The sequence below is a fragment of the Alosa pseudoharengus genome, unplaced genomic scaffold (genome assembly GCF_046254945.1).
Source record: "Alosa pseudoharengus isolate Yale_2024_CS ecotype anadromous, Long Island Sound unplaced genomic scaffold, YU_APseudo_1.1 YU_APseudo_1.1_scf_21, whole genome shotgun sequence".
NCBI classification, from domain to species: Eukaryota; Metazoa; Chordata; class Actinopteri; order Clupeiformes; family Clupeidae; genus Alosa; species Alosa pseudoharengus.
Window position 1 is genome coordinate 32848278 of NW_027468674.1, and position 22913 is coordinate 32871190.

Sequence of the window (22913 nt, forward strand, 5' to 3'; positions counted from 1 at the left end):
GAGTAGTCAGTTACACACAGTTAGGGAAAGATAAAAATACTTTCTACTGTACAGTATGTCATTGGAAGGTTGAGCCCACGTCTGGAAATTTCATTCTAAATTATTAATACGGAGTACGTACCGACAGCAGGCCTTTCTAGTACATATAACTAAAGTCTAAATCACTTCAACTTGTGTACATTACAGGAAAGTGGTACAAATGTTCCATGTCCTTCCAGTCCCTGAACAGTTTGGATATCAGAGTGTTTCAGTAATTTGATTTTTGCCAAAAAACATAACTTCTCTGGAGTTCAACTACAGAGTTGTGTACACTGTATGTGGAATATGTCTAAATGTGATTGCAGTTTGGAGCATTACAGACTAAGCGTCTCTCTCCTCTTCTCTTCGCCCACAGGAACTATGGTGAGCAAGGAGGCTGGGAAGTGCATGCTCACCAACTCAGAGTCGGACTCTGAGACAGCCCCTTCTCTGGCCCTAGAGGTGAAGTCAACTCAGGATGCCAGCCGTCAGGTTCAGGTGCGCAAGCGCAACAAGGCCTTGCAGGTGCGCTTCAAGGACATCTGCGAGGCACAGAATGAGCAGGCAGCAGCTGCTGCAGCCGCGGCAGCTAAGGGCGGTAAGCCAGGGTCCTACAAGGTGCCCTACCGGAAATACATGACGGTCCCTGCCAGGCGCTCCATCCCCAATGTCACCAAAAGCACGGGTGTCCAGACCTCCCCAGACTTGCGCAAGCGATACCAGACTTTCCCGTTTGAGCGGAAGAAGGGCCACACCATCAAGCATGCAGCAGCCGTGGAGCCTTTACGGGGTCAGGACAATGGCTTTGTGATTGATGTGAAGCGGGCTAAGGGTGCCGAGTACCCCGCAGAGGCCGGGGCAGGGTCATCGCGCAGCAGCAGTTGCGGGCGGACGGAGAAGACGCGCGCCCAGCTGCACACCTGCGTGGCCACGGTGGAGCACCACCCGCGGCGGGACGACTGCGCCGACGGGCCACTCTCCTCCGACTCCATCCTGCTCAGCTGCTCGGCAGACGAGGGCGACACGGCGGCCAGCATCAGCACGGACGAGGCCGCGGACTACCAGCTCTGTGGCGCCAAGAGTAAAAGCCACCGGAGCCTCCACCAGCACGAGCACGACATCACAGCCTCTAAGAGGCTCAACTCAGAGGAGCCGGGCTCCAGTAGGGGCCAGTCAGACACGGGGTCGAAGGTCACAGGCCCCATTGCCTGGAACTCCCTAACGCAGGTGGAGTGCCTGGAGAGCCCGTCGGCGCACAGCAAGCGGAAGAAAGGCTTGCAGCTGAACGGGCTGCAGTCGCAGACGCTCCCCCGCACCAGCTGCACCACGCAGGCGCAGTGCCACGCGGGCACCCTGTCTGCGCAGCCGCTGCGCGCCATGGAGGAGGTGGTCAGGGACACCGCCGCGGCCTCCGCTGCGTCCGAGAGGAGGGCAGCCGGAGCAGCGGCCGCAGGCGGGGAGGCATGCAAACAGATTGTGCCCGTCAATCCGGACGGGGACCTAAAAGCACAGCTTCAGACCATGGAGACCATGATCAGCTCCAGTCAGGAAACCATCAAAGTGCTGCTGGGCGTCATTCAGGAGCTGGAGAAGGGCGAGGCCCACAGAGAGGGGTAAGACCATCTCCATCTCACTAACTGGCTTGCTGTTACTCAACTGTTTGTTGGAAGTTTAAAAAGGATTTATGCGTTATCTCTTATCGGTACCTAAGGTTTGATGTATTGAGGATTAATTGTACAAGGCAATTATCATTTAAAGATATGAAGAAGGATGTGGCCTTTCATCTTTCCCACTGTGCAACAAAATATCAAATTGAAGGTTAAATGAGCAAATATCAAACACACTGCCCTCTGCAATAACAAGAATGCACCAGATAACTGAGGATGAGAACATTTTCTAAAATATATAAGGCTTACAAAGTGCATGATAAAAAAACAACAACCCACAATCCACCAGTGCACAAACAACAACTGATCCTAATGCATAAGCTACAATTCACAGCATGAGAGACTGATATGTTTTAACACTACAGTTTTGCCCTTCTCATCACATTCCTGGTCCAATTGACATTCCTCCCGAGGAGTGGAGCGTGAATCCTTCCGTGATGATCTCTGACTGGCTGATTAGAAGCAGCCAGTGTGCATGCCAAAAACATCATCTCCCTCATTTTGGCCCTAATGCTCCAGTGACCCATGGAATGAAGTAGTGCCACACAGGCCTCATCCTTCACTCTCACACCAAGGTTACCTTTCCCAGAGGTGCCAGCTTTTTTCTTTGAAATGTCTGCAAAAGTGAGCTTCCAATTCCCAGCACCTTAAAGGGACACCAGGCAAGCCTGATGCTTTTTCTCTACGAAACTCCCTCTTCGCTCGGTCTGAAGCTTTTTTCCTTTTCTCTGCATCTTCCGTCCAGTGTTTTCGCTGCTTTTTCGCTGGCTCTGCAATTATCAGTGTTGGGCAAGTTACTTCAAAATCGTAATGTACTATGCATTACTTATTACTGTCATTTCAAAGTAATTTGTTACATTATAATATTACTGTCTCTGAATTGTAAGGCATTACACTACTATTGCATTACTTTTAAGTTACTTTCACCAAAATATCTAGAAATATGGATTTGCCATTCTAAATGCAGTTTATTACGCTCAATGCAGCTTGCTCTTCCAATGGAGGGAGATGTGGTATAGCATAATGATTGAGCTAGGCTTAAGGCAACAGTAGAATGCAATAGGCGCAGTGCTCATAATGCAATACAAGGAACAATCATAGTCAGAATTTTGTTAAAAACCGACAAAAGGTCAAAGTCTGGTAAATTGTGATAGAAATACTGTAACTTTAAGGCCTAGGCCTACTCATTAAAATCAATAGAGAGCCTACTATATTGTAAATCAAAGCTTAAAGGAACCGTATGTAAGATTGTGGCCAAAACGGGTACTACAATCACTTTCAAATTACTGTAGAGCGGTGTATCCCCTTCCCCTCCCCTCTGACTGGCAGAGTTGGCAACCGGATGACGAAACACTACTGACTTTGTGATTAGTAGATAGGTGGAGGGTGGCGCATTAGGCCAAAACACAACATGACAACATCAACATCAGTTGAGGGCTGAAACTTCACTTTTTAAATGACAATATTAACAATAATATGCACAATGGTTGTTTCAAGCCACCTTCATTGCTTTGGAAATGGAAGTATGCAATGACATGTTGCTTCACATTTCGTTTTGTGAATACAAGTGAATTATGAGCCTGGTATCCACCTAGCTATCTGAATGGAATGCGTTTCAGTCGACTCAGCATATCATGTGCTTCATGTAGCCTAAATGCTTGGAAAACAAATGATTGAAGACCCACCAATTCTAGTACTACGTGGTGATTGAGAGAACCCAAAAGGTATCAAACTTGTATGTAACATCGTGTTAGTGCATTTTGACATTGTAAACGTTATTGATGAAGAGTGAAACGCAGTTTGCAGTAAAGCTACTATTCATTGGTTACATTTGGGTGGCCCCTCTGTCCTTTGGTGCCCAACGCAAAGTGCGTGATGCGCGTGGTGGGAGCGGTGGCACTGCCAGGCTACACAATCTTTTTCTGCATTTCTATTCCTTTATTCTCTTCAATTCAAGTTCACAGCACAAAGCTGACATGCACAACAGCATAGTTTGTGTTTTATCAAGAATCAAAAAGATTAGTGTGGCACTAGGCTACTTTAGATGTTTCATTAATTTAGCTTACTTGTGCTATTTCACGAGCTGAGAGATCTTTCGGTTTCGCACACAAAGTGCACTAACTATTATGTTCTTCATAGCCTTGTCTCTGACAAGCTGAAAATAATGAGCGTAGGCTTATGTCCATCCAGCAAATAGTCCGCCTGCGAGTCTGCTGCAGCCACAGTCATATTCAACCAGTATCAGGAGATAACGTTCTACTATTTTGCGCGAATTGTTTCTCCTCTGTTGTTCTCGCGTGGTGTTTGCGAATATGTATCAAAACAAAACAAGCGCTTAATTTTGGGTTAAACTGCATTGTAACGCGCGTTACTGAAGTTTGTACCGAGTAAATATTACCCAATATTTTTTTTGTAATACCTTATATTACAGTAATTACATTACTTTTGTAACACATTACTCCCAACACTGGCCATTATACACACGTTTGCAACAATCGCTAGCATTTAGTTAGCCTGCCTCTGTGCTGTGGATGCAGGATGTAATTGATCCTGCTTCGGTCCGCGGGTAGGATACACTGAACTTGCAAGTGGGATATTCTTCCTACAGGCAGTAGGGGCGGGCGAGAGAGTCTTCATTCGCCCTGTAATGAGTCATTTAACCATATACCGATTTACGAAGATGAGTAATTAACACGAAAACGTTACCTGGTGTCCCTTTAAATACAAGTTATTTCTTTTAAAAGATCAACTGTATGTTGAGCGATTTAAGTTCATTGCTCACTGTGTGTGCTATTGTGATCCTCAGCATGTGGTGTGAGAGAGCTGTACTACAGAAGGGCGCTGGGTCTCGGTCTAAGGAAATGAATTGGGTTCAAAGATCAGAGATAGACACAACTGGCGGAAAGTCTCCAAAGAAAAGACAAACTACTCTTTTAATAGCTTGTTTTGACTGTATAGATCATTGTAAGCCAATATAGTTGATCTTCACAAAACCATTACACTGGCAAAAGACAGAAGTGGCTCCACTGCAGTCAATATCAGCAGAAACTAAAACGTATTTAGCTAACAAGGAGAAAAGAGGAGATGCTGGTGTTTTCCGTAGGAGAATGAGTGTGTTTGAAATTGGAATGTGTGTACTCATCAGACCTCCTCTAAGGGCTCTGAGCTGCCCTGCAGGTCAGAACAAGATGCATTCACCCATGGCCATTCAATAATATCACAAAAAGGGAGGGGGAAAAAAACATGCTTCACCAGAAATCACAAATGAACATAAAAATAAGCATTGCAGGCTGTCAGAAGGGGTTTCATGAGGGCTCTCCGAGCCTGGAGCGTAGAACCACATCCTTGACTCTCTGCCTTCCCCCATAAGCCCTGGCCAATTAGATGGCAGGAGGCAGATAAGAGTGGAGGTGGAAGAAAGCATTTTGTTATCTAGTCAGAGGGCCAAGCCTGCCGGCTATAGCCGGGGCTCTGACATTGAGCAAAGGGGAAAGAAAGGGCGAGTGCCATTGATGTGTCAAAACTCCCCATGTCTTTTCAAATTGCGAGGTGCCACCCTGACAAAACACGTCACTGCTTCGCCAGATATTGTTGTCTGACTTCAAAACCAGGCATCTTCTTTAGAGTCTGTGAGCCAGGGGAATTTGAATGTGACAAGGCTTTTTTCCCCCTTCTGTTGCTCTACTCAGAATGTGCATACTTTAAGAGGTAATTAAGCTCTCCTCTCAATCTTCACCACATAAAAAAACGAACCAAGTCCATTTTCATGTTTAATATCTTAATCTCCTTATCGTGGGAATCATAAAAAGTTCCTTAAGGGAAATGTAAAAAGTTGAGGAAATGGGAGATGAGGAGAGGGCAGAGAAGGGAGCACTTGGAGGTCATGCTAATGACTCTGGGGTTTATGCTGTGGCATACGGCAATGAGCACAGCCTAACTCCAAACTTGACCCTCTTGGTAAATTTGCATGAGCAGCGCACACACGCACACACACACACACACACACACACAAAGAGGGAAAGAGAGAGTGAAGGAGACATATGCACATGATGATAATGTCAGTTATGAATCAAATGTTGAGTGAGTTTTCAGTTGTTTATATTTTAGTACAAAGGTATTTTTGGAAAGAAAAGCTACCCCCTACACACACACACACACACACACACACACACACACACACACACACACACACACACACACACACACACACACACACACACAAAGGATGTCTCTTCAGCAATATGTGAGTCGCGCCAACCAAAGCCACTGGCGATCATCCAAGACTGTAATTAAAACAGAAACAAATTGCCTTGCAAAGCTACAAAAGTTCCTTGATGTACCTGGGAGATCATTAGCTGCCCAGAAACAAACCAACACAAGAATGAAAGAGGAAGCAGATTCTAAAAGTATGCAGGCACTGAAGAGCTCCGGAGTCTCTCTGCTCAAACTCTGCCCACCATAACCACAATAACAAGTGCAAATTGTTTTTGTTGTTTGAATCATTAAGCTGAACACTGCCTTTGTGACCCCTGACAGGTTGAATAAATATCTCTCTCATTAGTTGATAAAAATATGGCAGTATGTTTTTTTTCCACATTTTTGCCATTTGATGTATTTTAAGTTTAGACACCAAAGGTATGTGTGAAACACAATAAGTTTTTAGTTGTTGTTTTTTTTTAGCATATTTGTTTTGCAAACACTGAAAAAATGTATTTGGGCACTGCAGTGAGCGATGTCCCCATCAGAAATGTCATTTCCTCAACAGATGAATTGCCCACAGGGCTTTAGGTGCAATGCATTCGACATGATGCCTGGTGCGCTACTGATTTCATGACATGCTGACCACATCCTGGGAAATGTCCAATCACACACAGCCGAGACCAAGGCAGTCACATAAGTCCAAGCAAAGCACACAGACATGCAACGAGACATAAACGACACATATCCTGCATGATGCATATTGAATCTGAAAAAAGGTCAATTTCATGTTCAAGTTAAATTTACCTACGAATATTTAAACAGCCATAGATTGTTAACTTGTAATCAGGAGTCTGAAGGTGTTAGTTATTTTCTTCAGTAGATGAATCATTTATTTCCTTATGACCAGGCCCATTTATAGGCAGCGTGGCTGACCGCTGGCCTCACGCAGCAGTGTCCTGTGAGGCTGGCTGGTGTTGTTGAGTAATCAGGCGGTGATGGCTCCCCCCCCACGCTGGGTCCTGTCTCTCGGACAGGGGGGAGTAGAATTAGAATCTTCTCATGCCTCCCCATTACTCACACATTATCTCCGGTGCTGGAGCCAGGTTAGGGAGGGGAGAGGGAGAGGAGGGGAGAGGGGTGGACGCCACAAATTGCCTTTGGTAGAGCGAGAGAGAGCGAGAAAGAACGAGAGTGAGAGAGAGCGAGAGAGAGTGAGAGAGAGTGAGAGAGAGCGAGAGAGAGAGAGAGAGAGTGAGAGAGAGCGAGAGAGAGAGAGAGAGTGAGAGAGAGAGAGAGAGAGAGAGAGTGAGAGAGAGAGAGAGAGAGTGAGAGAGAGTGAGAGAGAGCGAGAGAGAGAGAGAGAGAGTGAGAGAGAGAGAGTGAGCAGTCGTGCTCTGGCAGCCCCGGAGGGGCGCCGTGCCAAGAGCTGCCCCTGACATCCTGGGCTCCTGAGGGAGAGAACCCCACCATGAGCGCAGCGATGCCCACGGCACGCCCTCGCACTTGCACACACACACACACACACACACACACACACACACACACACACACACACACACGTGCTGCTGGGAATAACTCACCGGCCCCATTACTGATATGCTCTAGCCACAAATAAACTCCACACCTAAGCATTACTATGGCACGGCCATTAATTACAGCAACTGTAACTGTCCTGCTCCGTAATCACTCCTCATCTACCTGTTCTAGAACTGGACGTGCACGCACAGACGCACACGCACACACACACAGGCCATGGTGCCCTTCAGAAGAGCACACCTTGGTGCCCTAAGTAGGCTGTGCTCAGATTCCGTCAGTCTGAGCTGGCTAATGGCAGAGTTGGCCTCGCTCTCCACAGACGCCGGTGAAATAGAAATCCCTGCCATTATTTCACCTCATCTAACAGATGTGTGGGAGAGGGACAGCCGGAGTGGACAGGGAGCGAGAGAGCGACAGCGCACGGCCCACAACAGATAAGGGAGAGGGTCAGACAGACAGAGGCCGACAGAGAGACGTCAAGAAGAATAGAAAGAGGGGGTGGAATGAGGGGAGGGGGCGGGAGGAGGGTTAGAGAAAGCCAGCGAGACGTGCCTGGATGTCCCATCAGCACTATCGATCTGACCATCGAGCCAGATCAGTGCTCAGAATGCAGGATGGGCTGAGGGTCACCACACTCTACTCCTTTCTTCCCTCTGTGGCTCGCTCCCTCACTCTCTCTCTCTCCTTCTCTCTCTCTCTTCCCCTCTTCCTCCAAGTCAACAGAGGCGAGCAGGGACACGCAGTAATTACTTGTGGCAAAGCGCGGCCGAAGACCGCCTTTCATTTTTACAGCCATCTGACCACTGTCCCAGAGCAGCGCTCATAAGAGCGGTATCGATATGAACACACGCAGTATAGCTGCCAGAGGGGGTGAAAGGCATCAGACAGGCGCGGAGAGATTTACGCAGCACTTTTAATTTTTATTAGCGCGGCAGCGACACCGGTCTGCTCCGGTTCCTCTCGCTGCTGCTGCTGCTGCTGCCACTCAGGATCTCACAGTGGCAGGCACTCCGCAGGGCACCGCACAGATACACATGCCCAAATCATAATGACAAACACAAGAGTCAACAGAGACGACAGTGCCATCTCAACACTACACACACACACACACACACACACACACACACACACACACACACACACACACACACAGACAAAAAGAGGTCTCACAATGCATTTTTCTAGGCAAATAAATGGGATACAAAAAACTAATCACTGACTTTTCAGGCATCATTTATCTGCATTTTATGGTGAATTTTACTCATAATAAATCACGCATGGTGATGAATTGCAATTACAGAGCCTTTTTCCCTTACAAAAATGTGCTAACTCCTTTTGGGCAACTAAGCACTCTGTACCAGATGAATGTCATAGCACTTCTACTGTGAATGGCTATGTGATGCTAAAAGTGCTTAAACACACTAGGACGTAGACATGAAGGCAAGGGCTGACTTCAAAGTGTGAAAGAGCACCTCGGGTCCATATCCATCATGCCGAGGATCTTACAGCTGCTGACTAGCTCCGACTGTGGGAGCGCTCTCTCATGTTATGTGATGCCCTGGGGGGAGCCCAAGCTGCTCTTATGTCAAACAATGGCAGCACTCCCAAACCAGGAAGTCAGAGTGACGGCTGAACCGAACGGCAAATGCGCTTACAAATGAGGCTGCGTTTCAAAGATCTAAGTAGCATCACACACACACACACACACACACACACACACACACACACACACACACACACACACACACACACACACACACACACACACACACACACACACACACACACACACACACACACACACACACACACACACACACACACACACACACACACACACACACACACACACACACCAGGTGAATCAGGAATGACTGTGTCCCGTTAGTAAAAAAAAAAAAGAAAACTTCTCCCACCATCAGGGCAGAGTGTGCGATGGACAACCATCCACCATTACACTCCAGAGGAAGTGACTGGTCATGACTGTCCTTGCAGGGATGCTATAATTTCCTGCTATTCAAAACCACACACAGTGTGTTCACAAACAGCTGTCCAGACACCCACACCGACACACACACACACACACACACACACACACACACACACACACACACACACACACACACACACACACACACACACACACACTAACTAACTAACAGTTGGGACACACAGTAAACACCTTGTATATTATTACAAGTGAGAAGCCTGTAATGTATGCATTTGTCTCTCATATTTGATGACACTCCATATTAGGATCTGCATCAACAATGAATACTTAAGCTAATCAGACAAATGGCCGAATGATTCTGACCAGTGCCCAGAGCACCATTAAAGGAGAATCATTGCTAGGAGTGGCCCCTGGGGAATGAAGGGGGTTAGAAAAGCGTAAAGGACACAAAGGCCTCATTTATAGACAAGCTATTTTGTAACCGAATCAAAAGAGATCAGGCATGAGCTTTCCAGGTGACTGGACAATGCCCCCTGAAGGGAGCGCTCTCCCTCGGCCTCAGAGTGGTACAGGCTCAACAAACAAAATACTGCTGACCTTGGGAGCAAGTGACCGAAAACATGATTCACTCAAGTCTGTTTAGGCATCGTGTCAAAACAAAATGTTGCTTATCTATAAATCCTGAGGTTTGACAGTAAAACCCAATTGTCTTCCATAAAAGAACAATAAGCATACATCTTCATCAAAGCCAATGTAATCGGAGATGCCAATCTCAGATAGGATCGCAGCCCAGCTCCCCCTGATCCCTCCCTGCAGATAGCCTCTCCCTGAGACTTCCTCACTTCGGCACCACAACTAGATTATTGCATCTCCCGTCTCCATCCCCCCATCCTCTCCTCCTTCTTTGTCCTCCTCCACCTGCTGAGCACGCTCTCTCTCTCTCTCTCTCTCTCTCTCTCTGTGTCATCTGTGTCCTCCGGCGTCAGCGGCGGTGATGGAGGGAATATAGGCGAGGTGGGGGCCGGCCAGATAATGAGGAATGACGAAGCGGACGAGACAGGCAGCAAATGGGCAGGGAGCGGCTAAACAAGGCCTCGTAATTACTCATTCCCCCTCTTATCTCCCCGCAGGCTCTCCTATCGAACGGGACAGGACACGGCCAACTGCGACACGTGTCGGAACAGCGCATGCATTATTTACAGGTTGGTGGCTACTTTTCTTTTTGAACCCCCCCTCTTTGTCCGGAACACACAAACTCGTGTTGTCCTCTAGCACTAAAACGGAGGTCAGGGATAAGACAAGTGTGGGGCGCCTGCCGGAACAAGGGACATCAGAGTGGCCTGTGAGCACTGAGGAGAGATGCATGTGCAAATCCACACAAATGCTCCAACATACTCGCTCTTGCTCTGTCTCTCTCTATAGCACACACACACACACACGCACACACACACACACACACACGCCATCTTGATGGGGCAATTCAAAGCACGAAAGCGAGAATGAGCTGATCATGGATATAACCGAACTGGATAGCAGTGAGCTGAGCATGGGAGAGCTGCTGATGAGTAAACAAAATGACTGAAGCGCTTTCGTCTCTGTTAAGTGTTGCAGCAGAAAAAAAACTGCTTTGTCATGGTACTAAGCTGTCTGCGCAGACCTTTTCCCCCACTCACAGTCAGATGCTATTGAGGTCACAGTGAGCCTCCATGTCTCACAAACACTTCCATAAAACATGGGTTAAAACAACTTCACACAGAGCTGCAGCTGAGGTTTGCCAAGATGCTCTGTGTGTGTGTGTGTGTGTGTGTGTGTGTGTGTGTGTGTGTGTGTGTGTGTGTGTGTGTGTGTGTGTGTGAGAGTGTGTGTGTGTGTGTGTGTGTGTGTGTGTGTGTGAGTGTGTGAGAGAGAGAGAGAGAAAGAGAGAGAGTGAAACAAAGACAGAGAGAGAGAAGGGCAACTGAAGTATTTAAGAGTGTGGAGCCGGATAGCCAGTCACGCAAGGGAGAGGGAAAGGGGAGAGCATGGAGCTCTGCACCATCAGATATGCTAACTGAGCTAAACACAGCTGGCTCAGACCTCCCAGAGCAGTGCAGCCACAAACACCTCAAGCAGTGCACGAAGACACCGCTCTCTACTCCTGTCTGTGTTGTGGGACAAGCTGTGCGAGAAGCTCACACACACACACACACACCCTCAGGGCAAAGAGGGACCCATTTCCCTCTCCTGACCACATGGATGGGTCTCTGGGGGGCATTCAGCCTGGGGCTTATGGGTATTAGGGTGTCCCAGAGGGATCTTTCCATTCCGGACGACATTAAGGGGTCGAGTAGAGAACTTCTGAGCCAACCAGTCAGACTCATAAATCCTTTACCTAAGGGAGCGTTTAAACTGTACATCATACTTGCTCACACAAGGGGGTAGTGGGATAGTGAGAAACGTAATTTCGATCTCTTTGTATGTCTGGAACATGTGAAGAAATTGACAATAAAGCTGACTTTGACTTTGACTTTGACTTTGACAAACACATACCAAAGAGCCAACATCTGCAGGGCCGGAAAGCAAAGCTGAGTGTTCAGAGGTGAACAGACACGGCTAACTTTGATGTTCCAGCTATGGGTGTACAATGGCAGTGAGCGCTTTTAACATATTCTTGCCCACAGTCCTGACTTTCTGAGTACGGTGTACATTTTGAAGTGTGTGTGCAAGAGAGAGCGAGAGCGAGAGCGCCTGTGTGAAAGCAAAAGCATTAATCGGCTAATTACTAAGAACAGAAGCATTTTTAGTTGCCTTATAGCCATACATGTAATTAGCACGAGCTAGCAGCATTCCCAGCATAGCATGTATGAAAGGGAGGGAGAGGGATGGCTTCTCAGAAGGGGCCTGTGCGGGTGGCTTGACATGCTCCTGACAGTTCTTTTTGTGTCTCTGCTGCTCATCACCCTATCAGAGGTGCAAGTCTATTTAGAGACAGCAGCCTTCCTCCTGGCTGCTCAGCACCAGCAGGGCCAAGGGTGAGACACTAATACCCCCACCTCCCCTCCCCACCTCCACCTGCCCACCTCCACCCTCATCCGTCTGTCCGTCTGTGAGTAGCAGCACTAGTGGTGGAGGTGAGAAGCATGTTCACAGTGCTGAATCCGTACCACATATTGCTAGAGAGTGAGGGGAAGAAATTGATGGTCAAAACCAATATCAATAACCAACCATTACCCAAACAAATAAAATGACTTGTTCCAATGGTTCTGATTGTGTGCAGTGAGCAGAGCCATCAAAGTGACAAGCTCACCCTCAGAGTGTCTCCAGCATGATAGACTCACAAAGTAAAAAAGAGGGATAGAGTAGAGCAAAAGAAAGAGAAGAAGTCGCATCCCTTCGTCTCCCGCAACCTGCGCACCGGGATTGATGAACACAAAGAGGGGACCTCGGGGGATGGCAAATCTGCGTGCCGTTAGCAGAGCATATGGGCCGTGTGATGTGGAAACCACCACGCGGAGGAGGGAGGCTGCGACGGGTGCGTGCTGCTACAGCTGACACAGCAGCGCTGTTCTGGCCCTCACGCCAACGCACACAGCCCCGCCGACATCGCCCTGACAACAGCAGCGGCCTTTGGGTCCAAAGAGATGTTTGGGAAACGACACATGCCATGTGTCTATTTGTAAAAAAAACAACAGCAGCAGACATCAAGGGAGATAAGATGGTACACTGTATTCCTAGCACAGGACATGGAATCAAATTTAGCAGCCTCATTCAGAGGGCAAGGATTAAAAAGGCAATTTAATTATACACAGATACACCAAAACCACCTTTCTCCGGTCTATCCAAACGGTGTGTGTGTACATTTATATAGGCATATGTGAAAAAAGCGAGTGAGAAAGGGAGACTTTGACAGTAAGATATATGAAAGGAGAGAACAGCTTACAATGAAATACATCTTTTTTCCCGGCTCGTGATCAAAGGCACAGACACAGGAAAATATGGAAATATGAAAATATGCGTCTTCAGTGCATGGGTGTCCCTACAGCTCATTCATCTTCACACATGCTCTCACCCACGATCTGTCGCTGGATATCAGTATAGGCTTTGGAGGCTGAGCAGGCAGGCAGCATATAGTATACAAATGTATGGATTTGTGATTTTGTCTATGGGCAAATGTGCCTGCATACAAATGAATAAGTGCAGGTATGTATGCAGCACTACAGTGAGTGAGGGGACATATATCTACATAAATGCGTTGCAGAGTATCGTATCTCTGCCTGTGTGTGTGTGTGTGTGTGTGTGTGTGTGTGTGTGTGTGTGGAGACAGGCCAGTGGTAAATCACTCATCCCTCTGTTTATTATCAAACTCGTTTACTGATCAAACCGAGTCCTGGGCTGTGTGTGCTCATAAATCATGGTAATGCACTTCAGCACAGAGCTGGAGCTGAGCACACACAGTGCTGGTGGTGGGCTACTGTATCCTCATATCGCCGGACTGGCCCAGGGGCACCAGCGCTCAGATCAATGGCCTCGCTCACTCGCCGACACGCCACACCGGTAAATAAGGGGACACATTTCCCGCACGGCACCAGCCTTTTCCGCTCCCGCGTTCCTCCTCCCGCCTTCCTATTTCCTTCGCTCCAACACTAAGTCAGTGTTCCGTTCATCCATCTTACTTTCACTTTCTCAATCACCCTCCTTCCTACTTCAGTCCTTCCCTCCATTTCCAAAAGATGGCAATAATATAACAGGGCTGGGCACAGCCAGATTGCTTAATGCGATGTCCATGAAAGGGAAATAGGGGGCAGAAATGATGATTGCACTTTCATTTCATTTTCCCAGGGTGATCCATAATCTGGGCCAGAGGAACACCAAATGGCACATAAAGAGACTGGTGGTATGACAGCGGATTTAAAAAGGGCTCTGTGTCTGAATTTTAGGAGGCCGCTTTCAACCGCACCACCTCCTTGGCCCTTTGTTCATCCAGAAAGGATGTAATCTAATTTAGTCACCGCACACAATACACGTGGACTAAGGCTGGTGACCGCACCACCAGGTACAGACAGGCAGCTGGCCCAGAGAGGGACCATTTTCACCCATCTCAGATGACCACTTTATTTCAGCTCACAGTACAGCTGTAATCAATTCTTAAGTATGGGCTTGGTTTGCAGCTGTTAACTAGACCTCACAGCAAAAATCCCACACAGCTTATCTCAGCTGAAGAAAATGTCGCTAAAAAAAAAAGGAAAACTCCGACACGTCAGGCTGTCAATCCCATAAGTCCAAAATACAGTATAATTTCATTAAGTTTAGTCTGTGACTTGGCCCGCTCCTCAGATAAACAAACAGGAGTCCCTTCCCATCTACTGGGCCGATCTGCAGCTCAGCAGCTCATGTCTAATGACTCATTAATTGAAGATCATTTCCAGCCGATAACATTTCTGGGAATAATTAAAGACCAGTCGCATCCAACGATAAGCATCAGGCTTGAGCTAGCGCAGCTAGCTAACGTACACAAACACAAATGTCTCCCACATAAGCTCTAACTGGGAGTGCACAGCTACAGTTTTATCCACAGCCAGCGAGGGGAAGGAGAAATGTTTGTTTGTTTGTTTGTGTGAGTGTTTGCTTGTTTATTTTCCTCTGCAAAACTGAGTTACCATGAAGCAGAACTAAAGCCAGCTGAGCTGATTACTTCACTGCTCGTGAATGATACTCAAGCGCTGTCTGGCCAGTCACTGCTATTGCCTTATAGCCGATCTTTCGCTTTGTCCTACTGTAATGTTTTGCACACTGAACACTATAGCCTGGCTTTTGACCGTGGCAGCTGGTTGCCATAGATACTGAGATACTTGGGAGTCTGAGGCTGGTGGAATGTGTGGGGGGAGAAAGGAGGGGCAGGTTCAGAAGAATATGGTGTGTGTGTGTGTTTTCAGACACCATACCGATCAAAGCTATAAAATATGTTCTTGTCAGATCAAGTGACAAAATAATGATGGGAGAAATCATATTCACCTGATATCAAGACAACATTAATAAACAAATCACTAGACCTGCCTCACAGCAGCACCACTCCGTATCACACAACATCAATGCTACGCAGAGTGCCAACTTAATATTGGAGCCCAACAGCCATCAAATCACACCTCTCCCTTCTGTGATCCTGAGGCACTGTGTTGATTGTCTGGGACTGTTTATGAACTGTTTATGGCTCCCATTGTTAGTACAAACAACACACAGAGCTAGTGAAGTGTCAGGAGCACTTGGCTTAATTTGACAAAAAGTGTATGATCTTATGATCATGGAATGCACCTTTACGAGATGATGAATGTATCCTAATGGGAGCATGAGCATGTGAAATGACGCTGTGTGTGTGTGGTTGTGTGTGTGCCCAAGCCCCACCTTGATGAAGGAGGTAATTCAGGGCATGGTGGTGAGCAGTGCGGTGACGGTGACGGTGAGGGGCTGAGGAGTGATAAGAGAGAGGTGCCAGTCGGAGAATAATGAATCTTTCATTAGGAGACTTTTAAATCTTTCTTTCAGAGAGGAGATGATTATCTCCTCACTCGGTCACTTTGCTAATGAGTGTGTGTGCTCCCAGAGCTGACTCTGCTGGAACAGAGCTGAAGTGTTCTGGGCTACACACCTCCAACATCACCACCATAGTGTAGCTCTGTCTGTCATTCTCACTGGTCTCGTACCCTTGCATGAAATAGATCTGCGGGAGATTCTAATTCACACACTCCAGGGAGCTTTCCAGAGAAGTTGGATGTTTGCTTGTTTTCATGTACTGTAGTTTTAAGTAAAAAATCGTACCGGAGTACTTTGATACTGTGTGGTTGCTACGCAAAATGCGTGCAGGTTGGCAGGTCTGCCTGTGCAGGGTTAGATTAGTCTGCCAGTAGGACACACACACACACACACTTCAGTGTGCGTAAAAAATATAACATGAGCGTCCTACACGATGGCTCGGAGCCCCTGAGGTGCCATGGGAATGGAACATGTGTGCGTTACAGTAGCTCAGAACATGCAGATGTTCCATTTTAATGAGCCCCTCACACATGAAAACACTGCAGTATTCCCACCATCAGCAGAGGACACTGGCGGGCCGCGCGCGCTCACAATAGCCGTGACAGCTGTGAGGAGATCCACCAGAGAGACACTTGTGAGATGAATGATTTATACTGAGAATTCAGCAGAGACATCCACTGGTCTTCCCCAACACAGACAGGAAGGGGGGGGGGGGGGGGGGGGGGGTATTGTGTAATAACACTGCTCAGAGGAAGAAACGACGGAGGAGGAAAAGAACATGGATGAAATGAAAGAAAGCAGGACCTAAGCAGGGACAACCAGTTATGGCAACGTGGTGAGAAAGAGAGGCGGTGTGTGTGTGTGTGTGGTAGGGGGTGCTCTAATGCAATTAACATTAAGCGCAAGAGACACCTATGGTGGATATGTGGTGAACATAAGCTTTGTACAACGCTTACAAGCACATGTTCATCCCTGATATTAAATTGTTGCCAAGAGGATGGGACGGAGCATATCTGCAGTAATAAGCTTATTTCAAAGGGCAGAGAGGGGTGGAATCATCTCTCACTCTCTCTGAATGGAGTGTCGACTGAAGAGGAAAAGCTGCTCTAAGCTGTGTGGTGAGAAGGAGAGCTACAATGGCAGGGGGGTATGCATGCTTTTCAATGCCTTTTGGTGGCTAATTACAGCTTAGAAACAGACAAATACAGCAAGCCTCTCTCTTGCAGTCCCCCTCCCTCTCTCCGAGTCCCTCTCCATCTCTACCCAGTGCCACGGCCCGCTATGTTACACAAGACGCCTGGCCATCAGGCAGAAATGATTGAATAAACAAAGGTCTCTGAGCAGGGAATAAGCGCCATCAAAGCTAGCGTGGAGGTGTTCCGCACAGTTAAGCGCTCCTGCCTCAATTCAGTGTCTCTCCTGGAGTTTAGTCCTGTGCTTTCAATAGGACGACACTGTGAATTAAAAACGCTGAGGACACGCACCTAAGAAATGAGGCCAACATAATTCAAAGTTAATTTGGATAACTGAGGAATTCCTTATCACACAGTGAGACAGCCCTTTTGCAATTCCTCAGGAAAAAGACATGCAAGCTTTATTTATAATTCAAAAGGCTTCTGCGATGTTACTTCATGTGTCTTTCAGAAACATCGCAGTATTACCCGTGCTTGTGGTAGGGGTGGCATATTCACTGAAGAAAGACAATATGCACAAATTCATCACGTTGGCACCCTATTTTTCTCAGGATATCACCTGAGGCTAAAGCAGCTAATGCTTGACTCCACTCGTCTGTCTAGATTTACCTGCCTCTTCTCATCACCAACCTCCTCAGAGCAAAAGAGTTGCCTTTTGATTGCACATCTTATGCTGGGCTTACACCATGCGGTTTTCAAGCAATTTCATGGTTGGAGACTTAATTTCTAAAGTCGGAATGAAATTATGGGAGTTTTACTGCAGTTGTGGTGCATTCCTGTCATCTTAACAGTTTAGTGTAAGGGCTTTTCTTGTCTTGACGTTAGTCTTTCAGTCTCGGCTCATGCAAATAGTGATGTGGATGAACAATAAAAAAAAAACAATAAAAAAAATGGAAAAAACAATAAGTGAGCTCTCTCCAGGACCAAACAGGAAGCAGTACAGTCATACAGGATTATTGAAACTATTGAAATCAAATGAACTGCCCAAAATTACTTCTATACATCTAAACACTTTACCTTCACACAATCCCACATATGGTGACAACTAGGGGTGGGCGATATAGCCTATCGTCTGCGATAATATCGTGATTGTTGTTTTAACAATGTGCAAATTTACATTATCGAGTATTTAAATTACTTATGGGGAAAAAACACTCAAAATCACGCATTGAAACCCCATTCATTCACTAAATCCAGGAGGTGTATGCAAGAGAAGCCCCGTTGCAGCAGAGCAAGTGTCACATGATGCTAGTGGGTCCACCTTGTCACACACAGGCCTAATGTTTATTTTGTGTAGTGAGATCAAGACGTAGCCTACTTGGGATTTTATGCAGCTACTTCTGTTCATGTAGCATTGATGAGACAGTAACATTTTTTCCTACATGGTATTATATGCCTTTGAGTATTTTAATAGTCAGTTGTAAACAAATAACTCTTCTCATGTAACCCTTTTGTAAATTGACTGAAGTTCGCTCTACGTGTATCGATTATGCTAACCGTTAGTATCTCTATGGGATTTCTCATATACATTAGCCATAAGCTAACGCATCAGTTTCTATTCTGTAACTTGGAATGCTTTCTCTTAAACAAAACATGGAAGGAAATAACCAATATGTACTCTGTTGGTCTGCTTAGTTTTACAGTGAATCCTAAGTAAAGGTTTTTGAAAGGAACTTCAGCTTCAGACTTTCTCTTGGGAAACTGTTAGGCCTAGTCATCTTCTCTAATGTAGCTAGCTGGCTAGACCATGTCATTGCCACACACACAAGTGGGGGCAAAATTGGAAATGTGTCATAGAGTAACCAATGCATTGGTTGATTTGGTTACAAAGTCACAGGTTAGGTTATTGGTTATTATTGTATTGATGCTATTCATAAATAATGAGCTGTAAAGTAGGCAAACTCAGACTTTTACAATCAAGGATATCGACTAATTATCGTTATCGTCAAAATCACAAAAAATATCGAGATATTATTTGCTGTCCATATCGCCCACCCCTAGTGACAACGTGAGGTCATTTGATGTCATTATACACAACACTGCAGGTTGGGGATGTCGCACATGTAACAATGCTGGCTATGGTTAGGTTATGTGTTGTTTATTCAAGCCTCATTGAGTTTCTGTTGATATCTGGTGCACAATGGTGAATAACTGGAAAGAATCTAGTGGCAGTCTTCTAAATAGTGACCTCTTTGCAAAATCATAGTTTGTGACTATAAAACTCAAAGTTGTCTAGTGTATGGGCAACATCATTGTCAATAAAGTGACTGAGATTTTCAATCAAGTATTGTAAACTCAGATTTATATTAAATGTAGACAATTACAGATATATACAGGGTAACACAAATATACCTACCTAAATTAAATGTAGGTACATTTGAAAAGCTTTGGTAGCCTAGAAATTCTTTATTAGCATTAGATTAAAATCTAATTTTCAGTAACTATACTTGCTGTTTTATTTTTTTATTACAATGACATGCAAGTCCCACAATAGTGCATACCCATATTTACAGCTACCCACACTTTTCACATCCTCTTCAAACCCAAAACATTGTTTTGTACCACCCTCCCTTTAAATGTGTCTCTACGCTGAGATTGAAACACATTTCTGAGGTTTGTCCAATGCTGCTTTTTATCAGCTACCTTGCTTTCTTGACCAGGTTATTGGACACTGGCTCATCTATGGGTGTCTCCTGTGCAGTTGACATGAAGCCCGCGGCCCTAACAGGGCGGCAAACAGGGCTGGATTGATGAGGCTGTAATTACGCGGCTCTGCAGAGTGATTCATTTGCTAATAGGCACAGTGCACTCTGCCTTCTTGTAAAGTCCTGACTCACAGAGCTGAAAAGTGCTGACTGTCCAATACCAGCCCAAAACATTCACTTCTCTGGCAAACACGGACATACACACCGACACACACACAGACACACACACACACACACACACACAAACACACACACACAGATGTCACCCTGCTGTGCATTTAAGTTTGAAAATAGGATATGAAAATCCAGAAATTACCTTGGTTCTCCCTGTGTACAAAACCATTACCGGTGCGCCTACACATTTGAGAGACCTGTGAGGCTCAAAGGCAAATTTGAGTTTTCCTTAGTCTAGTTTTCTTAAAAGTCTGGACCTACACTAGTAATGTTGCAACACTCCAGAAGAGCAATGAGACTGTTCTAATGCTTAGGGAGCTGAGCACACTGTATAATGCAGTCAAATATCAGTCCTTGGGGTTCCAGCTCTCAATAACTTCTCAGTGCTGACATACACGGCTTCTCATTGCTGGGGGATTTAAGAGGAATAAAGCACTAAAGATGTATCCAGATTCCTTTCACCTGAAATTGCTGTTAAAAAGAAAAAAGAAAGATACGTCAGTGGCAAGATCCAAGTTTTTCGCTTCCTTCACAAGGTCAGACCCAGACAAAAGCATTAGAGTTTAGAGTGAGTGCCCTGAATAAAGCCTGATAAGATGGCTGCACTGTCTCCTCTTAATCAACCAATCAGCTTTGTAGCCAAGGCCTGAGAGCTTGGACCTTGGTTGGAATAATACTATCCAGGTTTTACCCCGGCTTGCCTGGCCACACACGCACACACATGCACAAGCACACAGACACACACACACACACACACATGCACATACACACACACACACAGTCAAAATGCATGAACAAGAGAGAGAGTGAGTGAGCGAGGAAGGGAGAGAGCTCTGTATCCCTTTGAACCACAGCCTCCTTAGTCCAAGGAGAGTGGGTGGGCAGGAGAGTGCTTTAGTGGATTAAGTTCTTCTCACTCGCCGGTCCAAGCGCTTTAACCTCTGCATTTAGCTCAGCGTGGCAGCAGCAGGCGGAGAGGTGGTGGGCGACAGATTACCATACCCTTGGATGAAGGCTCACTGAGATAAACCTCCCCCCCTCCACCACTCCATACCCCACTTACCAACATCACTGCACAGTACGCATCACAACGGCAAGCACTAGTATAAGCTACTACTTCCTTTTCATATTCTCCGCCTCCCAATAGTAAACAACATCGCTACTGGCATATGGAGCTCTGACTGGTGACAATTCACAACAGAACCAATTCCGACAACACTGCCATTGAGAATGAAGGGTGTTAAGCGTTACGATTCAGGCCGAGAGGAAAAGTCCTTCAGACAAGGACGAGCTGCAACCTCCACTTGCTGTAAGCAACCACCCAAGAGCTGCTCTTTTGTTGACCTTAGAGGGACAAGCGGCCGGCTGAGCTCGCAGTCGGGCCGGCCGGTGTCCTGCACTGAAGGATGCCATGGGAGACGAGGCGGTCCACAGTGCAGCCTCCTGCTAACCTGTGACTGTGCGTCTCATAGCTCTAAATACCAGGCTATTACCGGGGCCTCAGTAAATTGAATGTTATTGCTTCCACCTACGGTGACCTTTTCCTATACTAAAAATAATCCTGTTTACCCAACCGAATGTGAGTCATGATTAAAAGTGGGCAGCGGCTGATGCAATGCAGGCAGAGTGACACGAGGCGCGGATGGGGCGTTTGAGGGTAATAAAGGCAAATGAGTGTGCCCTGTTCAGTCGGGGGGAAAGATACGGGTCAGGACGGGGTGGGGGTGGGTGCAAGCGGAGGCCAGAGCCGAGTGTTGGAGGTCACACCCAGGCACAGGGGCCACGGGTCCCACAGGAACACACTGATCCCGATGAGGCCTGACTCACAGCCACAATGGCGTGCGCCTGGGAAGACTGAAAGAGACAGATATAAAAATACCCACACACAGACGCACGCACACACACACACACACACACACTCTCTCTCTCTCTCAAACACACACTGGCACATGTACACACAGATGTTCTCACAGCATTGCACCACACATTTCTCCTCTGAGATGCACAAACCCAGGTTGTGCTGACAGACTATGAATTATGAGCAAATCCTATTCAGCTCAGACATTAGGGCTGGCTAGCTCTTACGTCAGTAGGCTCCAACGGGCAGGTTGGGCTTTTCTACTTGTTCTTTCCTGCAGTGCAGCACAGAGCAAAACTCTGTTCACCACCTGAATCCATCATTTCTGCCTGAATAATACATCAAGGCTCACAAAGTTCTCTTGCTGCCAAAGATTACAATGAATAACGTGTCTATAGTGCTATCAAAATATTAGAAGTTTCTACTTGAATCAGTTATTAGTTGCACTTTCTGTATGTTGTCTGAACATAGAGTGGTAGTGGACAACATGTGATGGCATCATGCTTGTGTTTGACACTATGTTTCTGTGTGTGTTTCTGTGTGTGTGTGTGCGTGTGTTGGCAGTGTGGAGCTGGACTTCAAGCAGCAGGAGGACAAGCTGCAGCCGCTGATGAAGCGCCTGTGCCCCACCGACGACTCGCCCTTCCCCTCCCTGCCTTACAGCCACGAAGCGTTCACCTCCACCCCCAAGCGCAAGGCCAAAGCCGAGGCCAAGAAGCACGGGCGCTGGAAACTCTGGTTCCTATGACTCCACCCAGCACTCCGCACCCACCCCGACGCCCTCCATGAGGACGAGGCCCCTGGACCCCAAGCCCCTGCTCACTCATCAACTCTTCACTTGGATCCAGACAGTAAACCAATATATTTCAAATAAGAAGTTAGAACCAGCCGTTCTGACAGCCAATGACCCACAAGTCTGCTCGGTCCGCACCCGGGAGTTGTCCACCTAGAGGTCAAATGACATGGGCTGCACTGAGCGTGGGACGGAAGGGGGGGGGGGGGGACTGTCCCAGTGTTGCTGACAATTGATTTGTTTGCTTTTTTGGTCACGGTTCCCAAAAAGGATTGAATTTTATTTTTGAACTAATTTCCTGATGTTGAGCG

At 46.7% G+C, this 22913-nt stretch overlaps 2 protein-coding genes across 3 annotated transcripts in view; one reads left to right on the forward strand and one right to left on the reverse strand.

Annotated features, from left to right (window-relative positions):
- dock1 (dedicator of cytokinesis 1) overlaps positions 1–22913 on the reverse strand; it is a 220843-nt gene that overhangs the window by 106232 nt on the left and 91698 nt on the right. The window lies entirely within an intron of this gene.
- Positions 400–22565, forward strand: insyn2a (inhibitory synaptic factor 2A). The gene is made up of 3 exons (XM_076299049.1): positions 400–1631; positions 10503–10574; positions 22374–22565. Exons 1-3 carry the CDS (start codon positions 400–402, stop codon positions 22555–22557), a joined length of 1488 nt encoding a protein of 495 aa, XP_076155164.1. The 3' UTR covers positions 22558–22565.

Bases quoted from the DNA above. Each gene is read 5' to 3' on its own strand.
- insyn2a (XM_076299049.1), top strand. From the start codon at position 400: ATGGTGAGCAAGGAGGCTGGGAAGTGCATGCTCACCAACTCAGAGTCG. The intron at 1,632-10,502 runs GTAAGACCATCT...ATCTCCCCGCAG, and splicing joins GGCGAGGCCCACAGAGAGGG to GCTCTCCTATCGAACGGGAC. The intron at 10,575-22,373 runs GTTGGTGGCTAC...GTGTGTTGGCAG, and splicing joins AGCGCATGCATTATTTACAG to TGTGGAGCTGGACTTCAAGC.